Raw genomic sequence first — 18,594 nt, 5'->3', positions numbered from 1 at the left:
CTAAACAAGAAAAATAAAGGTGCACACATACACGGTACTTTACTACACGCAGGCTTTTTCTTTGTTGCTTCCAGAGTTTCAGTGTTTTATGTGTAGACGAAGGAAAAAGAAAACTTGGCCTCTGTGCCGTGTTTTTGGATCAAGCTGAATTATTTGTTGGATATGGTTATGTCACCACCTACTGCTCTGTCCAGCTCCACAGACCTTGAGGTTATTTTTTTGTTTTGGTTTTATGAGGACAAAAACATTTTCCAAAACTAATTTGGGAAAAATAATAAACTCGTGTACATGTGGTCATAGCCTTGATTCCACTGACGTTAATGTCTTGGAAAGATTTAGGAAAAAGGTTTTGAGAAACACTCAGCAAAAGAAAATATACTTGGAAAATCCAACATTTAAATACAGAAATTTATCACAAAAAAGGGCGACTCTCTCAGGAAGTAACGGTGAGGGGGCCCCAATAATCTGTGCCACATTTTAACAGTGGCTGTTAAAGTGTGGCAGGTGACAAAAAAGGTAGATTAAAGTCATCAAAAGTTAAAACCTTGGATAATGTGTAGAGATGATCCAAGTTTTCCTTGTAAAATTATAATCTGTACAGAAACTCAAATTTAAAGAGCTCTGCTGTGTTCTGAGATTAAAGTCATTAAAACATTAACATATCTGTAACTGCGTTCACAGGAAGGTAAAAAAGGTCCTGAATGTTCTTTAGAAGTGTGGCTCCTCTCCGTGAGGTTGTAAGGAAAAACATGGACCCTTCCTGAAGGTAAGATTCCTGAAAATCCGTGTTTGGTTAGAGGTGGGCAGCATATCGATACCAACACTGGTGCCAGTATCGGATCCATGCTTTGTTTCTCAAAGTCCAGTATGTATCCCACCGCCCACCCATACCTACATTGTCTTCTGCAGGTCATGGTCATGGGGGTGGGGCGTGAACCAATCACTTACATTCACACCTACATGCATTTAGAATCACCAATTAACCCAACCACACTGTATCCCACTGAGCTGTGTTAAATTAATGTTTTAATCTTTTTATGAAAGAATAAACGTCAGTCGTTTACAGTCTTTAGCACATTTAAACAACAGACGCTGGCCTTTAAAAACGGGCACATTTACACCCCAGCTCTACAAAACACACAGCATCAATATGTAAGAAAACTGTTAACTAATCATCATAAGTAGTAAAAATCACAATGCTGTCGTTGTTTAGTGTTAATTAAAATGTGTTCAGAATTTGGCAAATGTAAAAGAAAAAAGCTCATAAATAATGACACACTGCTCTCCCCTATATCAGCTGGTTAAAAGTATTAGAACCAGAAATACTGCTCTTAGTTTGCTTGGTATTGGATCAATACCAATGTTTGCAGTGTTGCACAGCACTTCCAGATTCAAAAGCTCAACCAGGAGTCCAGTCATGAATACCTGAACCTGCTGGACTGAAACCAACCATGATAAACTTGTTCATTACATTTCCTCCAAACTCAGAGCCGCTGCTGGACCATTACATGAACATCACTCACCAAATATTTCAGAGGTTTGAGTTTCTGCCGTTTTAGGTGCAGTTGTGCTCTGGAAGGTGCCCAGTGCTCTCTGAGCAGGTAAGAGTTTCCTGTGTCACCCTGTTCCGACAAAGACCCGGCAGAGGAGCTCGAAGGAAAGACCTTGACTCTAATCTGGGCCTGAACACTGAACACAATTCACACAGCTGAAGGTACATCAGCCGCATCATGCTGCTTCATGCTGCTTCATGCTGTCAGGTAAAAACCCTGTGATCATGGACAGGAAACCCCATATTAGCTACACTTGACAACAACGGGGAGGAAGAGGTTGATTTAAACAGCAAGAGGCCTCCACCCGAAGCACAATCATGGAGAGTTGAGGGGGTAAGGTCTTGAGGCCTTAATGTAAGTTAATGAAGCTCTTCCATCACCTGACCTCTGGAGGGCGCCGTAGAGAACAAAGATGTGCAGACGTCCTGGTGAGAGATCAAAGACGTCCTGATAGCAGTAAACCTGATTCTGCTAGACTGAAACTGACTTTCACTTTTTCTTTCAAGGAAAAGACCATCTCTGAACCGAGAAGGGGGCCTAAGGGTTCATTTTTCTTACAATGCTGTGATTGCAGCCAACTCTCTGTGAATGTACTCATGACCAATGATCAATGGTGTGAGTACAAAAAAAATCATTATTACAATATAATGTTTTAAATTTGCTTAGATCAGAGGAATAGGGAAGGATTTGTCTGTGTTTCAGTTTGGCTTAGCTTTAGGCCTGAGAGTGTGTGTAATTGTTTAGAGGGAAATAAATTTATTAACACTGGAGGTCTGCTGTCATAAAAGGAGACAGGAAGCTACAGTTGGGGGTTGCTGATGCTGATGCTTGTACCTTTAATAAAAACTCATAATTGTTATAACTTAGAAGTAGGTTTGCAGGAGACTCTCCACATGATCTGTAAATGTAAGACAACAAGAGGCCACTGGCCCAGTGGATGCAGAGTGGGGGTCTCAGTGTTTGAAATATGTTAACTCTGTTTTCTATGTTGTGTAGAGGAATTTGGTGTAGCTTGGGTGAGATTACTTTTATGACCGGCAGGATGTCATGTACACAGAGACACACACACACAGTGCTTAAACTGTTACACTCACACATACACACAGGTACGTGCACACATTCACTTACGTGCACTTACATAGACATACGGATACGTGCACACACAGGCACTCACGTGCTCATGCATACGCACACAAACACAGAGTTTGCAACACACCATGGGGTCGCTTCTATAAAGCTGACTGTAACAAACAAAGGAGTGGAAGATCTGCAGAGGGACACCAGCCTTGCACGTCTCCCCTTCTAGAAGATGCTTAAATGAAGATGAATGAAGATGAATAAAGGTTTTGTGAAAATGACTACTGAGTCCGGTGCTGTCTCTGGATGCCTCGAGGAATAAAAAAGAATTGATTTTGTAACAATGGTCATGACAATTTGCATATGAATGATCATAAATTGACCTCATATTGTTAGTGTGCTAGTTTCAGTCATTATGCAGATGTCCTGTTTATAAGGTTGGAAATCTGCAGTTAGCTGAGACTGAAGAAGTCACCTGGATAATGATGAAACATTTCTCCCACTGATATGGCATGTAGATTCAAGATTTAAGGTCTTTATTGTCAGTACAACAATATACACAATATACAGCATACCAAAATGCCGTTTCACCCCAAGCCCCCTCGTTCATTATAATTATATAAGAAGTATATCTCGAAGAGATATAAAACCAGAAATTACAAATAAAAATAATTTTATTTTGAGGTAAAATTAGGAGCTAAAAAGGTACTATTACGAACTATATCTATGAACAATACACAAAGACTGGACAGAGACAATACAAAGTTATGTTCAGGATATTGTAGACAAAACAGGACGAAGACACGTGCAAGATGCAAAAAGTGCAAAAAAGCATGTTGTTCCCAGTTCCAGTTTGTAGTAGATTTGTGGAAGTTTGTGTTGTTTTTGAGTCTTTTGTTGAGTATTGTATCAAGAAATAACCCCAGATACTTTCTAAGATTAAAGATTTCATAAAAAAATTTTTTTAAGTAAATAAAAGTAAAAATCACTTAAAAAACCTGACTGTGTCCCAGTGATTTATGGCAGTTTATGCACATTTCCAAAAAGAATAAACTGTCAGTTCAGTGTAAGAATACAGAAAAATTGCTGTTTTTTAATTTTTTGTCTTAGATGATAAAACTGTTAAAAATTAAACCATTGTTTATCAGTCAGTGATTAAAAAAAAACCCTTAAAATTTGGATTAAAGTTTATATTAAAGTTTAATTTAAAGTTTATAATATCATAAATCTCTGGGGAGAGATGATAAATTGTACTGAGATTTTCATTTCTGCTAATCTCAGATTACAGTGAAACACATCTAATCTGCTATTCTCATCTCACACATCAAAGGCACTCAGCTCACGCCTTTCATTTGTGAGCTGAGCTGCTCACAGGCCGAAGGACACATCTTGACCTTTGACCTGCAGTTGTTGCTGATTCCTAGCAGTGTGCTGGGCCACGTCACTGCTGTCAAACTGCTGGATTTATGGTCTGCAGGTGAGTGTTGACTCATTGTGAAACTCAAACAGCTGAGGGCATCGTGACCAGTGTTACCTGCAGGAAAGGAAAAAACATAGTTGTGCAACACCTGTCCAGGGCAGTCCACCACACTGTCAGGTGTGCCAGAAGGCGGGGTTGAACCTTCACATCTGCTGCAGGTGGAGAGCTAACAGATGCGTGATGGATGCCAGAGCAGGGAGTAACCGGGCTGTGGTAGTGTCCGTGGCCCAGTTTGACCCCGGCGTGAGTCTGGGGGACAGGGCCGGAGCCCAGAAAGACGCCAAGAGGCTTCACGGCACCCTCAGCAGGCGAGGCTTCGAGGTGGAGCTGCACAGCGACCTGAGCGGTGACGAAATCTACGAGCTGTTTGTGCAAGGTAACATTTCCATGGAAGCATCGTGTGGTTTGAAGGATAAATCACCTGCAGCGGGCATGGGCTCATGTGCAGGTGGGCGTGAACATGTCCAGCCTCACTCATCTCACAGGTAACCAGGTGCTGCTGATCAGCAGGTGAGACCGCCTGTGTAAATGCAGAGCTCTGAGCAGGTCTGCAGCTTGCACACGTACAAACTTCCCAGCAAAGTCATCTCAGTCAGATGCTTATTGTCCCTGCATGCCATCAGGTCAAAGGTTAAAGTTCACGGCAGCAGCGGTCTAAAGGAAAAAGCCTCTTTTCTCTGTGACAGCGCAGCTTAGGTGTGCAAACCTGCATCTGACTCTGGAACAGCGAGCTCTGGACATTTATGTATTGCTCTATGGATTTATGGATTTATTGACTTTCAGCTCTGAGCACCATGAGACGAGTGCCGATTAGCTCTAATACATTAAAGAAAGAAGAAGAATATACTGATGGATGCTTCCATGTTGTATATTATTTCTATTATTACATATTAAAGACCCAAACAGCTGCAGGCCGGAGGGCAAATTGAATCATAGCGTGATGAGGTGAATGATCAGCTGACTGTAGAGTGTCTGTGAGCAGCTCACTGTGCCATTCAGCAGCTCCAGGCTAGAACCTGCTTCTCACAGGACAGGCGAGGTGCGTCATTTATTCGCTCCAACATCAAAACAAAAGTTCATCGTAAGTTTATCTTATCTGAACGATCACATGACTGACTACTGGTCACGTAGCCCAGGTGTGTTGGCTCATTTAACAATTTCCCATGTGGGATCAATAAAGTATCTAATCACTGATCTTATAGTAGCACCAGCTCTGTATTTGGTGCTGTATTTTTATAATCTTCAGAGCTCTTTCACCACTGATAATGTTTGCTTTGCGCAGAGTCACATCATGCATGCCTTAACCAGTAACCACCATCGTGATGCCGGTCAACTCAGACTGGATTTAATCCAGCTAAAACAGAGAAAGCCTGGCTATGCTGGGCTGCTTTTGCACTTCAGTTAGCTGAGGTGAAGCTAGCAGATAGCTAGCAGCAACAGCCACCTGTGTCACCATCCACCTGTTTGTCAAAGAGGCCACGGCCCTAATAATGCACACTTTAAGCCTTAATCCAGTTTAAACAGGTATGGGTTAAGAAATTATGCAGAGAGACCAAACAGTTTGTGTATCAGACTGTAAAGACTAGTTTTAACATGGAAGAACATGGGGACAGACTCCCTGCTGCCTCTGCTGGATGTCAGAGGAACTGCAGTGTAACACCTATTTAATTACTAACAACTTATTAGATGGTAATAAAAAATAAAGACAGGCTGGCTTTTGCTTCAGTGTTCCTGTTTCTCATGAGTAACCACTCTGCAGACGAGGCGCATGTGCATTGAGCACGTGCATACCTGCTGCCATGTACAGTGGGGCAAAAAAGTATTTAGTCAGCCACCGATTGTGCAAGTTCCCCCACCTAAAATGATGACAGAGGTCAGTAATTTGCACCAGAGGTACACTTCAACTGTGAGAGACAGAATGTAAAAAAAAAATCCATGAATTCACATGGTAGGATTTGTAAAGAATTTATTCGTAAATTAGGGTGGAAAATAAGTATTTGGTCACCTCAAACAAGGAAAATCTCTGGCTCTCACAGACCTGTAACGTCTTCTGTAAGAAGCTTTTCTGTCCCCCACTCGTTACCTGTATGAATGGCACCTGTTTGAACTCATCATCTGTATAAAAGACACCTGTCCACAGCCTCAAAAAGTCAGACTCCAAACTCCGCCATGGCCAAGACCAAACAGCTTTCGAAGGACACCAGGAAAAGTATTGTAGACCTGCACCAGACTGGGAAGAGTGAATCTACAATAGGCAAGCAGCTTGGTGTGAAAAAATCAACTGTGGGAGCAATCATCAGAAAATGGAAGACATACAAGACCACTGATAATCTCCCTCGATCTGGGGCTCCACGCGAGATCTCATCCCGTGGGGTCAAAATGATCATGAGAACGGTGAGCAAAGATCCCAGAACCACACGGGGGGACCTGGTGAATGACCTGCAGAGAGCTGGGACCAAAGTAACAAAGGTCACCATCAGTAACACACTACAACGGCAGGGAATCAAATCCCGCAGTGCCAGACGTGTTCCGCTGCTGAAGCCAGTGCATGTCCAGGCCCGTCTGAAGTTTGCCAGAGAGCACATGGATGATACAGCAGAGGATTGGGAGAATGTCATGTGGTCAGATGAAACCAAAGTAGAACTTTGTGGTATAAACTCAACTCGTCGTGTTTGGAGGAAGAAGAATACTGAGTTGCATCCCAAGAACACCATACCTACTGTGAAGCATGGGGGTGGAAACATCATGCTATGGGGCTGTTTTTCTGCCAAGAGGACAGGACGACTGATCCGTGTTAAGGACAGAATGAATGGGGCCATGTATCGTGAGATTTTGAGCCAAAACCTCCTTCCATCAGTGAGAACTTTGAAGATGAAACGAGGCTGGGTCTTCCAACATGACAATGATCCAAAACACACCGCCCGGGCAACAAAGGAGTGGCTCCGTAAGAAGCATTTGAAAGTCCTAGAGTGGCCTAGCCAGTCTCCAGACCTCAACCCCATAGAAAATCTGTGGCGGGAGTTGAAAGTCCGTGTTGCTCGGCGACAGCCCCAAAACATCACTGCTCTCGAGAAGATCTGCATGGAGGAATGGGCCAAAATACCAGCTACTGTGTGTGCAAACCTGGTAAAGACCTATAGTAAACGTTTGACCTCTGTTATTGCCAACAAAGGTTATGTTACAAAGTATTGAGTTGTATTTTTGTCATTGACCAAATACTTATTTTCCACCCTGATTTACGAATAAATTCTTTACAAATCCTACCATGTGGATTCATGGATTTTTTTTATTTATTTTTTTCCACATTCTGTCTCTCACAGTTGAAGTGTACCTCTGGTGCAAATTACTGACCTCTGTCATCATTTTAGGTGGGGGAACTTGCACAATCGGTGGCTGACTAAATACTTTTTGCCCCACTGTATCCAGTGTTATGGCTGCTGTGAGAATGCTGACTGAGGGTCACTGACGGCCAAAGTTGGTCAAGTTACTTGAAAAAAGTAATCAGTAACTAATTACTGGTTACTTCCCGAAAAAAGTAATCCAGTTACTTTACTGATTACTTATTTTCAAAAGTAATTAGTTACTTAGTTACTTTTTAAAACATGATTTATCCCCTAAATAGGTGATAAAGCGATAGATCTTTCAGCCCAATTCTACTTTTTCTGCATAATCCATCATACAAAATGTAATCAAATGAAAAAGTCTCTTTTTAATACTTGTTTTATCAGTTTTAATCTTTTAACTTTATGCATCAAGCAAACATTAAATTATATGCAACATTCTCTGACTGGAAGAAATTTGTTTAACATTTAAACCTATTGTCTGCACATTCCAGCACATAAAATAAAATATTTTTTGTGTTTACACTCTCTCTTTCAAATAGATGCAAGTAAAACACAAAAGAAAATAAATAAAATCAAAGTCTCAGCGGTCCTGTTGCTCTATTTTAACCTATATAGCAGAAGTGGGGCAGGCGGAGGTTTGCCCTGGTGCAGGTGTGCCGCAGCCATCATGTCAGTGGAAGGATCTGGGAGTTTCTCTGTGAATTTCAGATTCCAGCAGCAGCGTATTTGGTGCTTGCTCGGACATTTAGGGGTTTTTTCGCTGTAAAAAGAACTTTTCTTCCCACACACAACAGACGCTAATGTTTTTGTCACTTATTACGGAATCAAACTCAAAGTAAGGTCAGTACTTCCACGCTTTAAACGCTGCACGCTCATACTCTCTCCTGCACTCGTTATATTATCCATTGTTGATCTGCACACAGCTGTTGCCACGAACGTCGCACTTACGTCATTGTCATGAGACACTCTCGCAAATAAATCACGGTTTTATTAACGCAGTAATGCAGCGTACTTATGGGAAAGTAACAGTAATCTAATTATCTTTTTTGCAATAGTAATCCCTTACTTTACTCGTTACTCGAAAAAGTAATCGGATTACAGTAACGAGTTACTGCCCATCTCTGCTGACGGCACAACTGTTTGTGTCTGTTCTGCAGAGAGCAGGCGGCCCGTGAAGGACTGCTTCCTGGCTGTCTTGTCGTCTCACGGGGAGGAGGACTGCGTGTTCGGAGCCGACGGCAAACCCGTCCGGCTGTCTCGGATCTTCGCATATTTTGACAACGAGTGCATGGAGAATAAGGCCAAAGTGTTCCTCATACAGGTAGGTGGCAGAAGGGCGAGGACAACATGAGTTTAGGTCGTGTCGAGGGAATCAAATGATCTGTTTTCTTCTGTGATGCTGAGGTCATCCTCTTGATGCTGTCTCTGCAGGCGTGTCGCGGAGACGCTCTGGATGATGGAGTGGAGGTGGACTCGGCCGGTGACGCCACCGACTGCAGCTTCTCCCTCCACCTCTCAGTTCCTGTAGATACAGCTGTGATGTATGCCACGCCCCCAGGTAAACACCAAGCCTTCAACAGACCACCACCACTACCCTCTAAACCTCCTCAGCGGCCACTCAGACCTCCTAAACTACCCTTCAAACCTCCTGACAGGCAGCATAACCATTTTATCCATCCCTAGAACCTCCACAGTTACCGTGAAACATAGAACTTAAACCATCTTTATGACAACTGCAACACTTGCAATATGATCACATCTCTTTAGGGACTTTTAAGACCTACCAAAGGACTTCTAAACCTCCTTAGTAACCAGAGAAATCTTCTATACTACCCATCAGGGGCGATTTTAGCCCCCCAAAGATTTTAGATGTCACAAATCAAAGCACCCCCAAAGATTTCTTACTTTTTTGACAATATTTGCTGTTTGTGTGACACACTGCTAAAAATATAAAAAGCATACAGTACGTAATTGAGATGGAACATTTTAACAACAAAAGTATGTATAACCCCCCCCTCCCAAAATGGTTTGTTCCAGCTCTCCCCTGTTCTGGCTCTAGCGCCGTTGCTGCCAGAGCGATGGTGGCTGAGACGCAGCGGAGCAGAGGTGTGAGTGCCTGGCTTAAAACAGGACATATTAGCTGCATTTAACCTTCTGTTACTCTTTATATAGTTGGTAGGAGTCAGACCATGTTTCTTTTTACTGAAAAACATTACACCAGGTAAGCAGGGTGTAAAAAAACTTGTTTTCCAGCGATGTTTGCTACCCTACAATTTGTCCTACACTGCAGTAAAATCAGTGACATTTGAAAACCTAAAACTTAAAATTGTCCGTAGCCTGCTGTTGTTACCACTGTCCTGTTTTAAATCGATACTAACTAGCTAACTGACCGAATGCCCATTAACCTTAGAACTCCTGTTGTGTGTGTGTGTGTGTGTGTGTGTGTGTGTGTGTGTGTGTGTGTGCGTGCGTGTGTGTTTTGGGACCACCCTGGGGCGCACACATGTCAGTGCGCCCCAGGGTGGCTGTGGCTACAATGTAGCTTGCCAGCACCAGTGTGTGAATGTGTGGATGACTGGATGCGTAAAGCGCTTTGGGGTCCTTAGGGACTAGTAAAGCGCTATACAAATACAGGCCATTTACCATTTTTTTTGTACAGAGAGACAGCCAGGTTCATAATGGATATAAGGAAGTTGTTTTTGTTTTTTGTTTTGTTTTTTTTTAAAAGGAGCCACATTCAGGTAAAAGTGTAAAATCAAACGATCCGTCAATCAAGAATAATGTTGGATCAGTGTTTCAATATTTATATCTTTTATTAGATATTCATGTGGTTTGGTTATTTTCCTTTTGGTTGAAAGTAGACTGAGAGAGGACTTTGTGTTAGCGATTTTAATAGTATTTTTTCATATTAATGTAATTTATCATCTAATTGAATACAATCTATTTGTGTATGATTGTCAGTCCAAAGAGGGAGAGAGGAAAGAGGAGAACGTGAGGAGAAAGTACAAGGTCAGGAAGAACCAGGTAAGAAAACAGACAGGGAACAGTGACAGGCAAAACAGAAACTGTTAAACTGACAAAGAGAAAAAACCAGATTTTACTCAAACAATCTGGAAGTTGTGTCCTCCCTATATTAAAGCTGCTATACAGAATCTGCAAAACAAACTGGGTTGAAACATTTGACCCTCTTTAACAACATTCCAATATAACATTATAATTGATTGGGGAGATTAAAATTAATAATATATTTTTATGTGGTTCAACCACAACTCTACTAAAACCTCAGCCAGTAATAGGTAGGCCAACTTTTGGACTGTCCAGTTGTCTGTATGACTGCTGCAGTACGTGCGCCACATTTGCGCACTATCAGAAAGAGCCAAACGGCCCTGGTGGAGTGAGGAGCTGTAAAGAGAAGTGCTCTGTTTCTAAAAATGTTAAACTTTTTACAGTGTGTACCACCTGAAAGTACCACTATGAAAGCATGAAACCCATAAATCTTACAACACAAAATTTGTATTATTAAATTAGATTTTTATTTGTAATAATTTATTCTGTTTTGGGAGTGTTTTTTTATGTATCTGTATTATATTATACATACACATTAAAAGTGAATCTCTGTCCAAACAATGCACTCAGTTTACTTTTTACTCACTATGAGCATCACTCATTATTCTCCCCCAGTAATGAAGGTTAGGATATGTTTTCTTTTTTATTCCAATCCATTCTTCTTTTGCAGCATTTAAATAACCTTGATCAGATTTGATGGTTTTGTTACAGACTTTTCAGAAAAGTTTTTTGCTTTTCTTTCACAAATATGGGGATTAAATTGTGTTAAAATGTACAAAACAGTGATGTCATGTTTTGAGACGAGGACCCAGGGACAGAGAGACTTGATGAATTTAAGAATCTTATGATTTATCTTGCCTGGCTGGGCAGCTCTCTGGGTGCTCAGCACCTCCAAAGCTCTAATCCTAGAATCGCCCCTGCTACCCATTAACCTCCTCTATGACTACTGAAATCATTTTAACTGTTCATGGAATCTCCTCACCTGCCACAAAAGTGCCCAACTACCTGTAGACTCTCCCCAATTACTGCAGACCTCTATCTTCTAAAGAATCTGTTGAACCTTTTTTGTGATCATAAAACTTCCCCAGTGACTGCTACAGCATCCTAAAGACCCCTCAAACATTTTATTGACAACTGAAACCTCGTGAACTACGCTTAGAGGCTCCACAATGACTACAAAGCCCTTGAACCTCTGTAATGACCACTGCACATTCCTAACTGAATCTAGGTGACCTTCTTCATCCTAAATATTAAGTTCACTTTTCAAACAGCTGTTTAAGTCTCTCTGGCCATAACCAGCCTACCAGAGAACCTTGAACCTTCTCACTGACCAGTCTAATCTCCTCAAGGCTCCCTTTCTCCAGGATCCCTTAAACTTAAAATACCAGTGCAACTTCCTCAGTGAGTCCTACAACTTTGTGAGGACCTCTAGAACCTTTTCCTGACAACTCAAGTAGTGTTTTAGTAGTGTTGTCCAAATCCTACAGAACCCTCTCTGAAAACTCTAACACCTTTGAAGAGACCACAGAACCTCTTCATTTTTGACACCTGGTGGTGACATTTGTCTGAATCAATAATCTGCAGATTTTTCACCACGGTCCAGAGACCAGTATCTCTGTTTACCTCCTCCTCTCTCCATCAGGTTACGGAGCCTTCATGAGCCCGCTTGGATCCGTCTTCCTTCAGACGTTCTGCACTTTGTTGGAGGACGAGGCCCATCAGAACCTGGAGCTGACTCGCCTGATGACCCGCCTCTCCCACAGGGTGGCCTACACCTTCCAGGCCAAAGGTCGTGAGCTGGGCGGGAAGAAAGAGATGCCGTGCTTCCTGACACGACTGACCAGAGAGGTGTTCCTGTCCTCAGAGTCAGAGAGAGAAGATCTCTGATCCTGGGAAAGGTTTTCCTAAAGTTCTTGAAGATGTTGTGTCACCATTTTTTGAGAAGTTTCACAAACTTCAGCTGTTCATTGATCCACTTTAATGCGACTGCAATAAACTGGAGCTTATTTTCTCATTTATGAAGGTTATTTCTTCACTTATTCACTCATTATCCACGTAGTCACACATTTTTATATCTGCATTTATTTTTCCTTTGATAAATACATCTGAATATGAACAAATAACTGAGTATCAGAAATTAACAGCAGGTAGTTTTTAATAATAAAAAACAGTAATTTGGAGTAGGTGCAGAAATCTTTTATAGTGCTTAAAAATTTCTACTCCTGTATTGAGACATTACAAATAAATCTTGAATTGTTGGTTGAAGAAAAAGATTATTCCTAAACTAAAGTGTCAGTCTGAAGAACACCGTCACATGTTTAACAATAAAATGTAAGATTTACTGCATATGTGAGTCTAACAGGTCGGTATAAACAGTAATTTAAAAGTTTTAACCTCTTCATCAGCAGTGTGAAGGTACAGCTGTGGATGAGTCACATGTTTAAGCATTTAAACCAGAAACCAGGTGAGGGTTTGAACTTTACATCTGTTAACAGGTGACCAATCAACCTGCAGGGTCAGGCTGGATTTACATTTCACATATTTTGTCCTCTTACAGGAGTTGTGAGAATCTTAGGTGGAGATGTTTCTGAGTCATCTCCTTGAGTCAGCAGGTGTGTGTTCATACAGAGACACGTGTGGGATCACATAAAGTCAGTCTGTCTGGGTTTGAGTACTTCCTGTCTGGACGTGAACCAGAACTTACAGAGTCCACACCTGTTATCACTGAATATGTAATAAAGCAGATCATGTGACGTGGAATGAGCAGTCAGCAGGTCGGGAAGTTTACGCTCACAGAGGTGTGGGAGCGGTTTTGTCCTGAGGCCTTCCTTCATCTACTTTCAGTTTAGTACCTGCAACACATTTATGATTCATGTCTGACACACAGCACGACATTTCCCAGAACTCAGCTGTTTCACTTCCCCACAACTGCTCCATCACATCACTACACCCTCTTCATTCACAACTTAGACACGTTACATGGATATTCAGTGGTGCTCTAGAAGCAAAATAGTTCCAGTGTTACATTCACAAAGGTAAAAAAAAGAAGCTCCTGTCACAAACTGAGTTTATTCTGACCACATGATTAAAATCTGAAGGCGTGAAACAAACATCATCATCCTCGTTCTCTAACGTCACAAGCTTGGAAAGACAGAGCAAGTTCACAGACCTCTCCACAAAATCATCCGCAGGTCAGTGCAGAGCTACAGACGGCAGATCAAACTCTCATGCTTTTCAGCTCTCCTGACCTGTTTCTGCTTCACAGAGTCCAGATGTTTTCAGATGTCAGAAAGAGCTTCCCTGACCTGCAGATATATTCAGCATTAATGAGCCTCGCAGAAGTTACCCCTGCATCTCACCAACCGCTCTGTAAAAAAGAACGTGCAGGGTTTCCAGCTCAGGCTCCAGTGTGTTTACGATGTCTGCATCGTCCTATAAACACGTTTACCTGGTCAGGCATGATGATTTACGCCTGTTACTGACAGATGTTCAGGAAATAGACCAAGCAGACCCGTGACTGTATCAAACATTGTGTATTTGCAGATAAATAATAAAGTGCATACATACATATGTACAGGACATGCTAAACATTTTCTTCACACAGTTTTAGAACGACACCACACAAAAACAAGATCATTTCCATTCCTCCATGTGCTCTGCCGTGATTTGGTCTAACTGATGGAAGGTGTCCGTGTTCTGGTGCTCTCAGTACCAACCAGTAATGTGGCTGAGATTCCCTCTGCTTTTCCGGCTCTCTCTGACTCTGAGGACAGGAACACCTCTCTGGTCAGTCGTGTCAGGAAGCACGGCATCTCTTTCTTCCCGCCCAGCTCACGACCTTTGGCCTGGAAGGTGTAGGCCACCCTGTGGGAGAGGCGGGTCATCAGGCGAGTCAGCTCCAGGTTCTGATGGGCCTCGTCCTCCAACAAAGTGCAGAACGTCTGAAGGAAGACGGATCCAAGCGGGCTCATGAAGGCTCCGTAACCTGATGGAGAGAGGAGGAGGTAAACAGAGAAATCTGACATGGTTAAACACGTACAACCTCTGAAGAATTCTGAGAGCTCCTGAGGACATAACTGAGAAAGAAAATCACGATTTATTAGTATCCGGAGTTGGACTTGTGTTGTTGTATCAACCATCATATAAAGGTTTCTGCCAACCAAAAAAGCTCTGAGTTTTTTTTTTTAATGTGTTTGTGCGTCATGAAGGAGGTTCTCCAGGATCAGCTGGAAAGGTATGCGGGCCTCAGAGGAAGTTAGAGGTCTGCAGTAATTGGGGAGAGTCTACAGGTAGTTGGGCACTTTTGTGGCAGGTGAGGAGATTCCATGAACAGTTAAAATGATTTCAGTAGTCATAGAGGAGGTTAATGGGTAGTATAGAAGATTTCTCTGGTTACTAAGGAGGTTTAGAAGTCCTTTGGTAGGTCTTAAAAGTCCCTGAAGAGATGTGATCATATTGCAAGTGTTGCAGTTGTCATAAAGATGGTTTAATTTCTATGTTTCATGGTAACTGTGGAGGTTCTAGGGATGGATAAAATGGTTATGCTGCCTGTCAGGAGGTTTGAAGGGTAGTTTAGGAGGTCTGAGTGGCCGCTGAGGAGGTTTAGAGGGTAGTGGTGGTGGTCTGTTGAAGGCTTGGTGTTTACCTGGGGGCGTGGCATACATCACAGCTGTATCTACAGGAACTGAGAGGTGGAGGGAGAAGCTGCAGTCGGTGGCGTCACCGGCCGAGTCCACCTCCACTCCATCATCCAGAGCGTCTCCGCGACACGCCTGCAGAGACAGCATCAAAAGGATGACCTCAGCATCACAGAAGAAAACAGATCATTTGATTCCCTCGACACGACCTAAACTCATGTTGTCCTCGCCCTTCTGCCACCTACCTGTATGAGGAACACTTTGGCCTTATTCTCCATGCACTCGTTGTCAAAATATGCGAAGATCCGAGACAGCCGGACGGGTTTGCCGTCGGCTCCGAACACGCAGTCCTCCTCCCCGTGAGACGACAAGACAGCCAGGAAGCAGTCCTTCACGGGCCGCCTGCTCTCTGCAGAACAGACACAAACAGACAGTAGTGCTGTCAGTGACCCTCAGTCAGCATTCTCACAGCAGCCATACCACTGGATACATGGCAGCAGGTATGCCAGCCTGTGTTTACGTTCACATGCAGAAGATTCAAACTAATGAAACTTTATGACCTATGTTTGATCTATGAGTGGAAATCAGTTGTAACAGTGTTTAATCACCATCACTGTAAAACACACTCATATAATCACATCCTCACATGTTATATAATTACAAATGTATCAGTCAGCGCTGGCATGTCACCAATGAGTGTCAGGGCAGTGTAAGCCTCACCTTTACCTGTAAATAGAACAGAGGTGTGTCTGTGTGTGTGGACACACACACAGAGACTGTAATGTTAAAGCTGCGTGTCTGTCAGGGAGATGGAGCTGCAAATGTTTCCTTATCTGGGCTCACAGACGCAGGCCCTGCTGTGGGCACTGATGCCCCGCCCCCTCTGAGTTTCTGTGACATCAGCTGTTTTTTTAAATGAATGAGTTCTTGGCTGAAAGCTCTCTCAATTTAAATATTTTGTCTCTGTGCTGTGTTTAAATAAAGTTAGAATGTTTTGCGTCCTGTTTTTATTGTTGGAAGTGGGCTTTTCGGGGTGATGCGATTGGTTACCTTTCTCAAACAGCTCGTAGATTTCGGCGCCGCTCAGGTCGCTGTGCAACTCCACCTTAAAGCCCCGCCTGCTGAGGGTACTGTGGAGCCTCTTGGCATCCCTCTTGGCTCCGGCCCTGTTCCCCATCTTCACCCCGGGGTAAAACTCGGCCACGGACACCACCACTGCCCGGTTCACCTCAGCCTTCCCACCCACTGGTCGTCTCTGCTGGGACATGGTGATGTAGCTGAGGTCCGCTGAGCTCTGTCTCTGTGAGTCTCTGTCAGATTTAAGCTCCTGGCTCTGCACTGAAAGTATTTTAAGAGCCCCTGAGCTGTAAAGGTGTGACCACACCTCTTTACCTTACCTGGAACTTCCTCTGCTGCCTTATCAGCCTTATGTGCTCAAGTCTTACACAACTTCATGTTTTTTCTCGCTGTGCCAGATATCCAGGTGTGTTCCACTCACGGATGACATGTCATCATTTCACGGCACACAAACATTTTCCTGCAGTAACAGAAAACAATCGAGGAGTTTTTAAAGCCTTTTATGATTTTTGATTTTAATAAAAACACTTTACTAAAAATGTGAAGTTTGTGTTTGTCATCTTTACAAATAAAGTTTGTTTCACTCCAAGCAAGACTTTTGCCACCCCTGTGAGTAAAAACCTAAATAAAAGTGAGTGTTTCCACTTTATTCTGCCTTATTCTACTTCACTGGCTGTGGGGTTTGTTTGGTCGTCTGAATCTTTCAGTGATCCTGAAAACTCCCGACAGATGGTTTAAAATCAGGTCCCTGTAGTGGCTATATTAAGTTCTCTCTTTCTCTTATATTTAAAATAACCACACTACGCAACTGTTTTTACGCGTTGTCGTTAGCAACAATGATGGTAAACCCACTGTGTGGCTCCGCCTTCCATTTGTTTGTTTTCCACATAAACCTTTCACAATGAAGCTGAAGATCCTGTTGAGATTTATAAAAAATAATAAACTGAAATGATGACAAGCAGAAGGACCATTCAAAACAAATCGAGGACCTTATTTCTAAACGAGGGGCTCCCTCTGTAGCATTGACATGGTTTGGTTATGAAAAGTCTGACACGGACCAGAAAACTGTACTATGCAAATTATGCATGAAACTGGTCCCCACCTCAGACTCAAACACGGCAAACCTCTTCTACCACCTATGTGTCACGGCGAGTGAGATGAGCTGTGTGGGGAAAAATAAAGGAGGATCCAATTGCAGGCACTCGTGAAGATGTGAAGGCGGTTTATTGAAACACAAAGCACAGGGGAAAAAATGGCAAACAGAGATTAAGCTAAACTATACTGGAAAGAACTAATCTACTGAACATGAACACAAACATGAAGGAGGATTGGTAGAGGTAAATGACGATGGACAGCAGGGAGAACACACAGATGAAACACGGTGGATGGACAGACGGACCAGCAACTATTACAACAGAATACACGACTTAAATACACTCAGAGAAACACAGGGCGATTACACACAGGTGGGGGACACAGCTGGAAGTAATTAACGAGACGAGACAAGGGAGGTAAAACTGAATACACTCACATGAGACGCAGACCTTCACAATAAAACAGGAAACACGAAATCACTACACAAAGACACAGACTCAACACTGAGAGGCAGACAGAAAATAACACATGGAACTCAAACTATACATGAGACAACAAATCCTTGAAAACGAATAAACAGAAAGATAGAATTCTAATAATAATCAACAAAGCACAAGAGTAACAAAACGATCATTCAAAAATAAACCAAAACATGATAAACTCAAAATGCTGGGTCGAACCGACCGAGAACCCTGACACTACGCAAGAATCATGTGAAAGAGTATGGAGAGTTTATGGATGAGAAGCAAAACACAGCCGTCTGGTGCTGAAAATAAACCTTAGACTCAAACGTTACAACAGGCTTTTCCCCGTGCAATAAATAATCACAAAGAAAATTGGAGCCGTTACAACCTATGTCTAAAAATGCATTGTTTCACGCATCGGTCGATACACTCAACTCCGGGTGCATGATGCCCACCTGAAAACACTTCACACAAGTTGAATTGCCCGGGATTCACAGAATTTAAAGAAAATTTAACATTTTTGTCATATATATCATTGTCGGGATGATAAATGTTTTATATCAGGATATGAGATTTTGGTCATAGCCCTAGCGGACATATTATTGGTCAGATGAAGTCATCTGAAGTCAAGTCAAGAAGTGTCTATGGGTGTCTGACGGGACTGACTGCTGACTATCTGAGCTTCATGTTTCAGGCAGCAGATGAACTGAGGGGAAGTTAAAGTGTCCCTACGAGATAACAAGGGGTTTTTGGTTTTATGTTCTGCGTCTTTGTCCTGTCTTCCTCCCCTCACCCCCAGTT

General features: G+C 42.6%; 2 protein-coding genes across 3 annotated transcripts; one reads left to right on the top strand and one right to left on the bottom strand.

The window, feature by feature from the left end:
• Positions 1-4,162: 4,162 nt before the first annotated feature.
• Positions 4,163-12,593, top strand: LOC146570331 (caspase-7-like). 2 transcript variants are annotated; one of them, XM_085281165.1, is made up of 5 exons: positions 4,163-4,486; positions 8,612-8,775; positions 8,886-9,012; positions 10,416-10,478; positions 12,163-12,593. In XM_085281165.1, the coding sequence occupies exons 1-5, from the start codon at positions 4,291-4,293 to the stop codon at positions 12,405-12,407; spliced, it is 795 nt and encodes a 264-aa protein (XP_085137291.1). In that variant the 5' UTR covers positions 4,163-4,290; the 3' UTR covers positions 12,408-12,593. The 2 variants fall into 2 exon arrangements, with proteins under 2 accessions (XP_085137291.1, XP_085137292.1); XM_085281166.1 differs by lacking the exon at positions 10,416-10,478 and having other exon boundaries at positions 4,165-4,486.
• Positions 12,594-12,923: 330 nt separating this feature from the next.
• LOC146570330 (caspase-3-like) lies at positions 12,924-16,458 on the bottom strand. The gene is made up of 4 exons (XM_085281164.1): positions 16,208-16,458; positions 15,403-15,566; positions 15,166-15,292; positions 12,924-14,505 (listed from the first exon to the last, which is right to left on the bottom strand). The coding sequence occupies exons 1-4, from the start codon at positions 16,422-16,424 to the stop codon at positions 14,192-14,194; spliced, it is 822 nt and encodes a 273-aa protein (XP_085137290.1). The 5' UTR covers positions 16,425-16,458; the 3' UTR covers positions 12,924-14,191.
• Between the last annotated feature and the right edge of the window lie 2,136 nt (positions 16,459-18,594).

The sequence above is a fragment of the Mchenga conophoros genome, linkage group LG7 (genome assembly GCF_057382185.1).
Source record: "Mchenga conophoros isolate Kocher_MC1m ecotype Shallow Benthic linkage group LG7, M_conophoros_male_GT1.1, whole genome shotgun sequence".
Lineage (NCBI taxonomy): Eukaryota > Metazoa > Chordata > Actinopteri > Cichliformes > Cichlidae > Mchenga > Mchenga conophoros.
Note: the sequence above shows the minus strand (reverse complement) of the source record. Positions and strands in the feature narration are given on the sequence as shown.

Coding starts and splice junctions, on each gene's coding strand:
- LOC146570330 (XM_085281164.1), bottom strand. CDS start 16,424: ATGTCCCAGCAGAGACGACCAGTGGGTGGGAAGGCTGAGGTGAACCGG. Junction 15,567..16,207: donor CTACGAGCTGTTTGAGAAAG/GTAACCAATCGC, acceptor TCTGTTCTGCAG/AGAGCAGGCGGCCCGTGAAG. Junction 14,506..15,165: donor GATGTATGCCACGCCCCCAG/GTAAACACCAAG, acceptor TCTCTCCATCAG/GTTACGGAGCCTTCATGAGC.
- LOC146570331 (XM_085281165.1), top strand. CDS start 4,291: ATGGATGCCAGAGCAGGGAGTAACCGGGCTGTGGTAGTGTCCGTGGCC. Junction 4,487..8,611: donor CTACGAGCTGTTTGTGCAAG/GTAACATTTCCA, acceptor TCTGTTCTGCAG/AGAGCAGGCGGCCCGTGAAG. Junction 10,479..12,162: donor ACAAGGTCAGGAAGAACCAG/GTAAGAAAACAG, acceptor TCTCTCCATCAG/GTTACGGAGCCTTCATGAGC.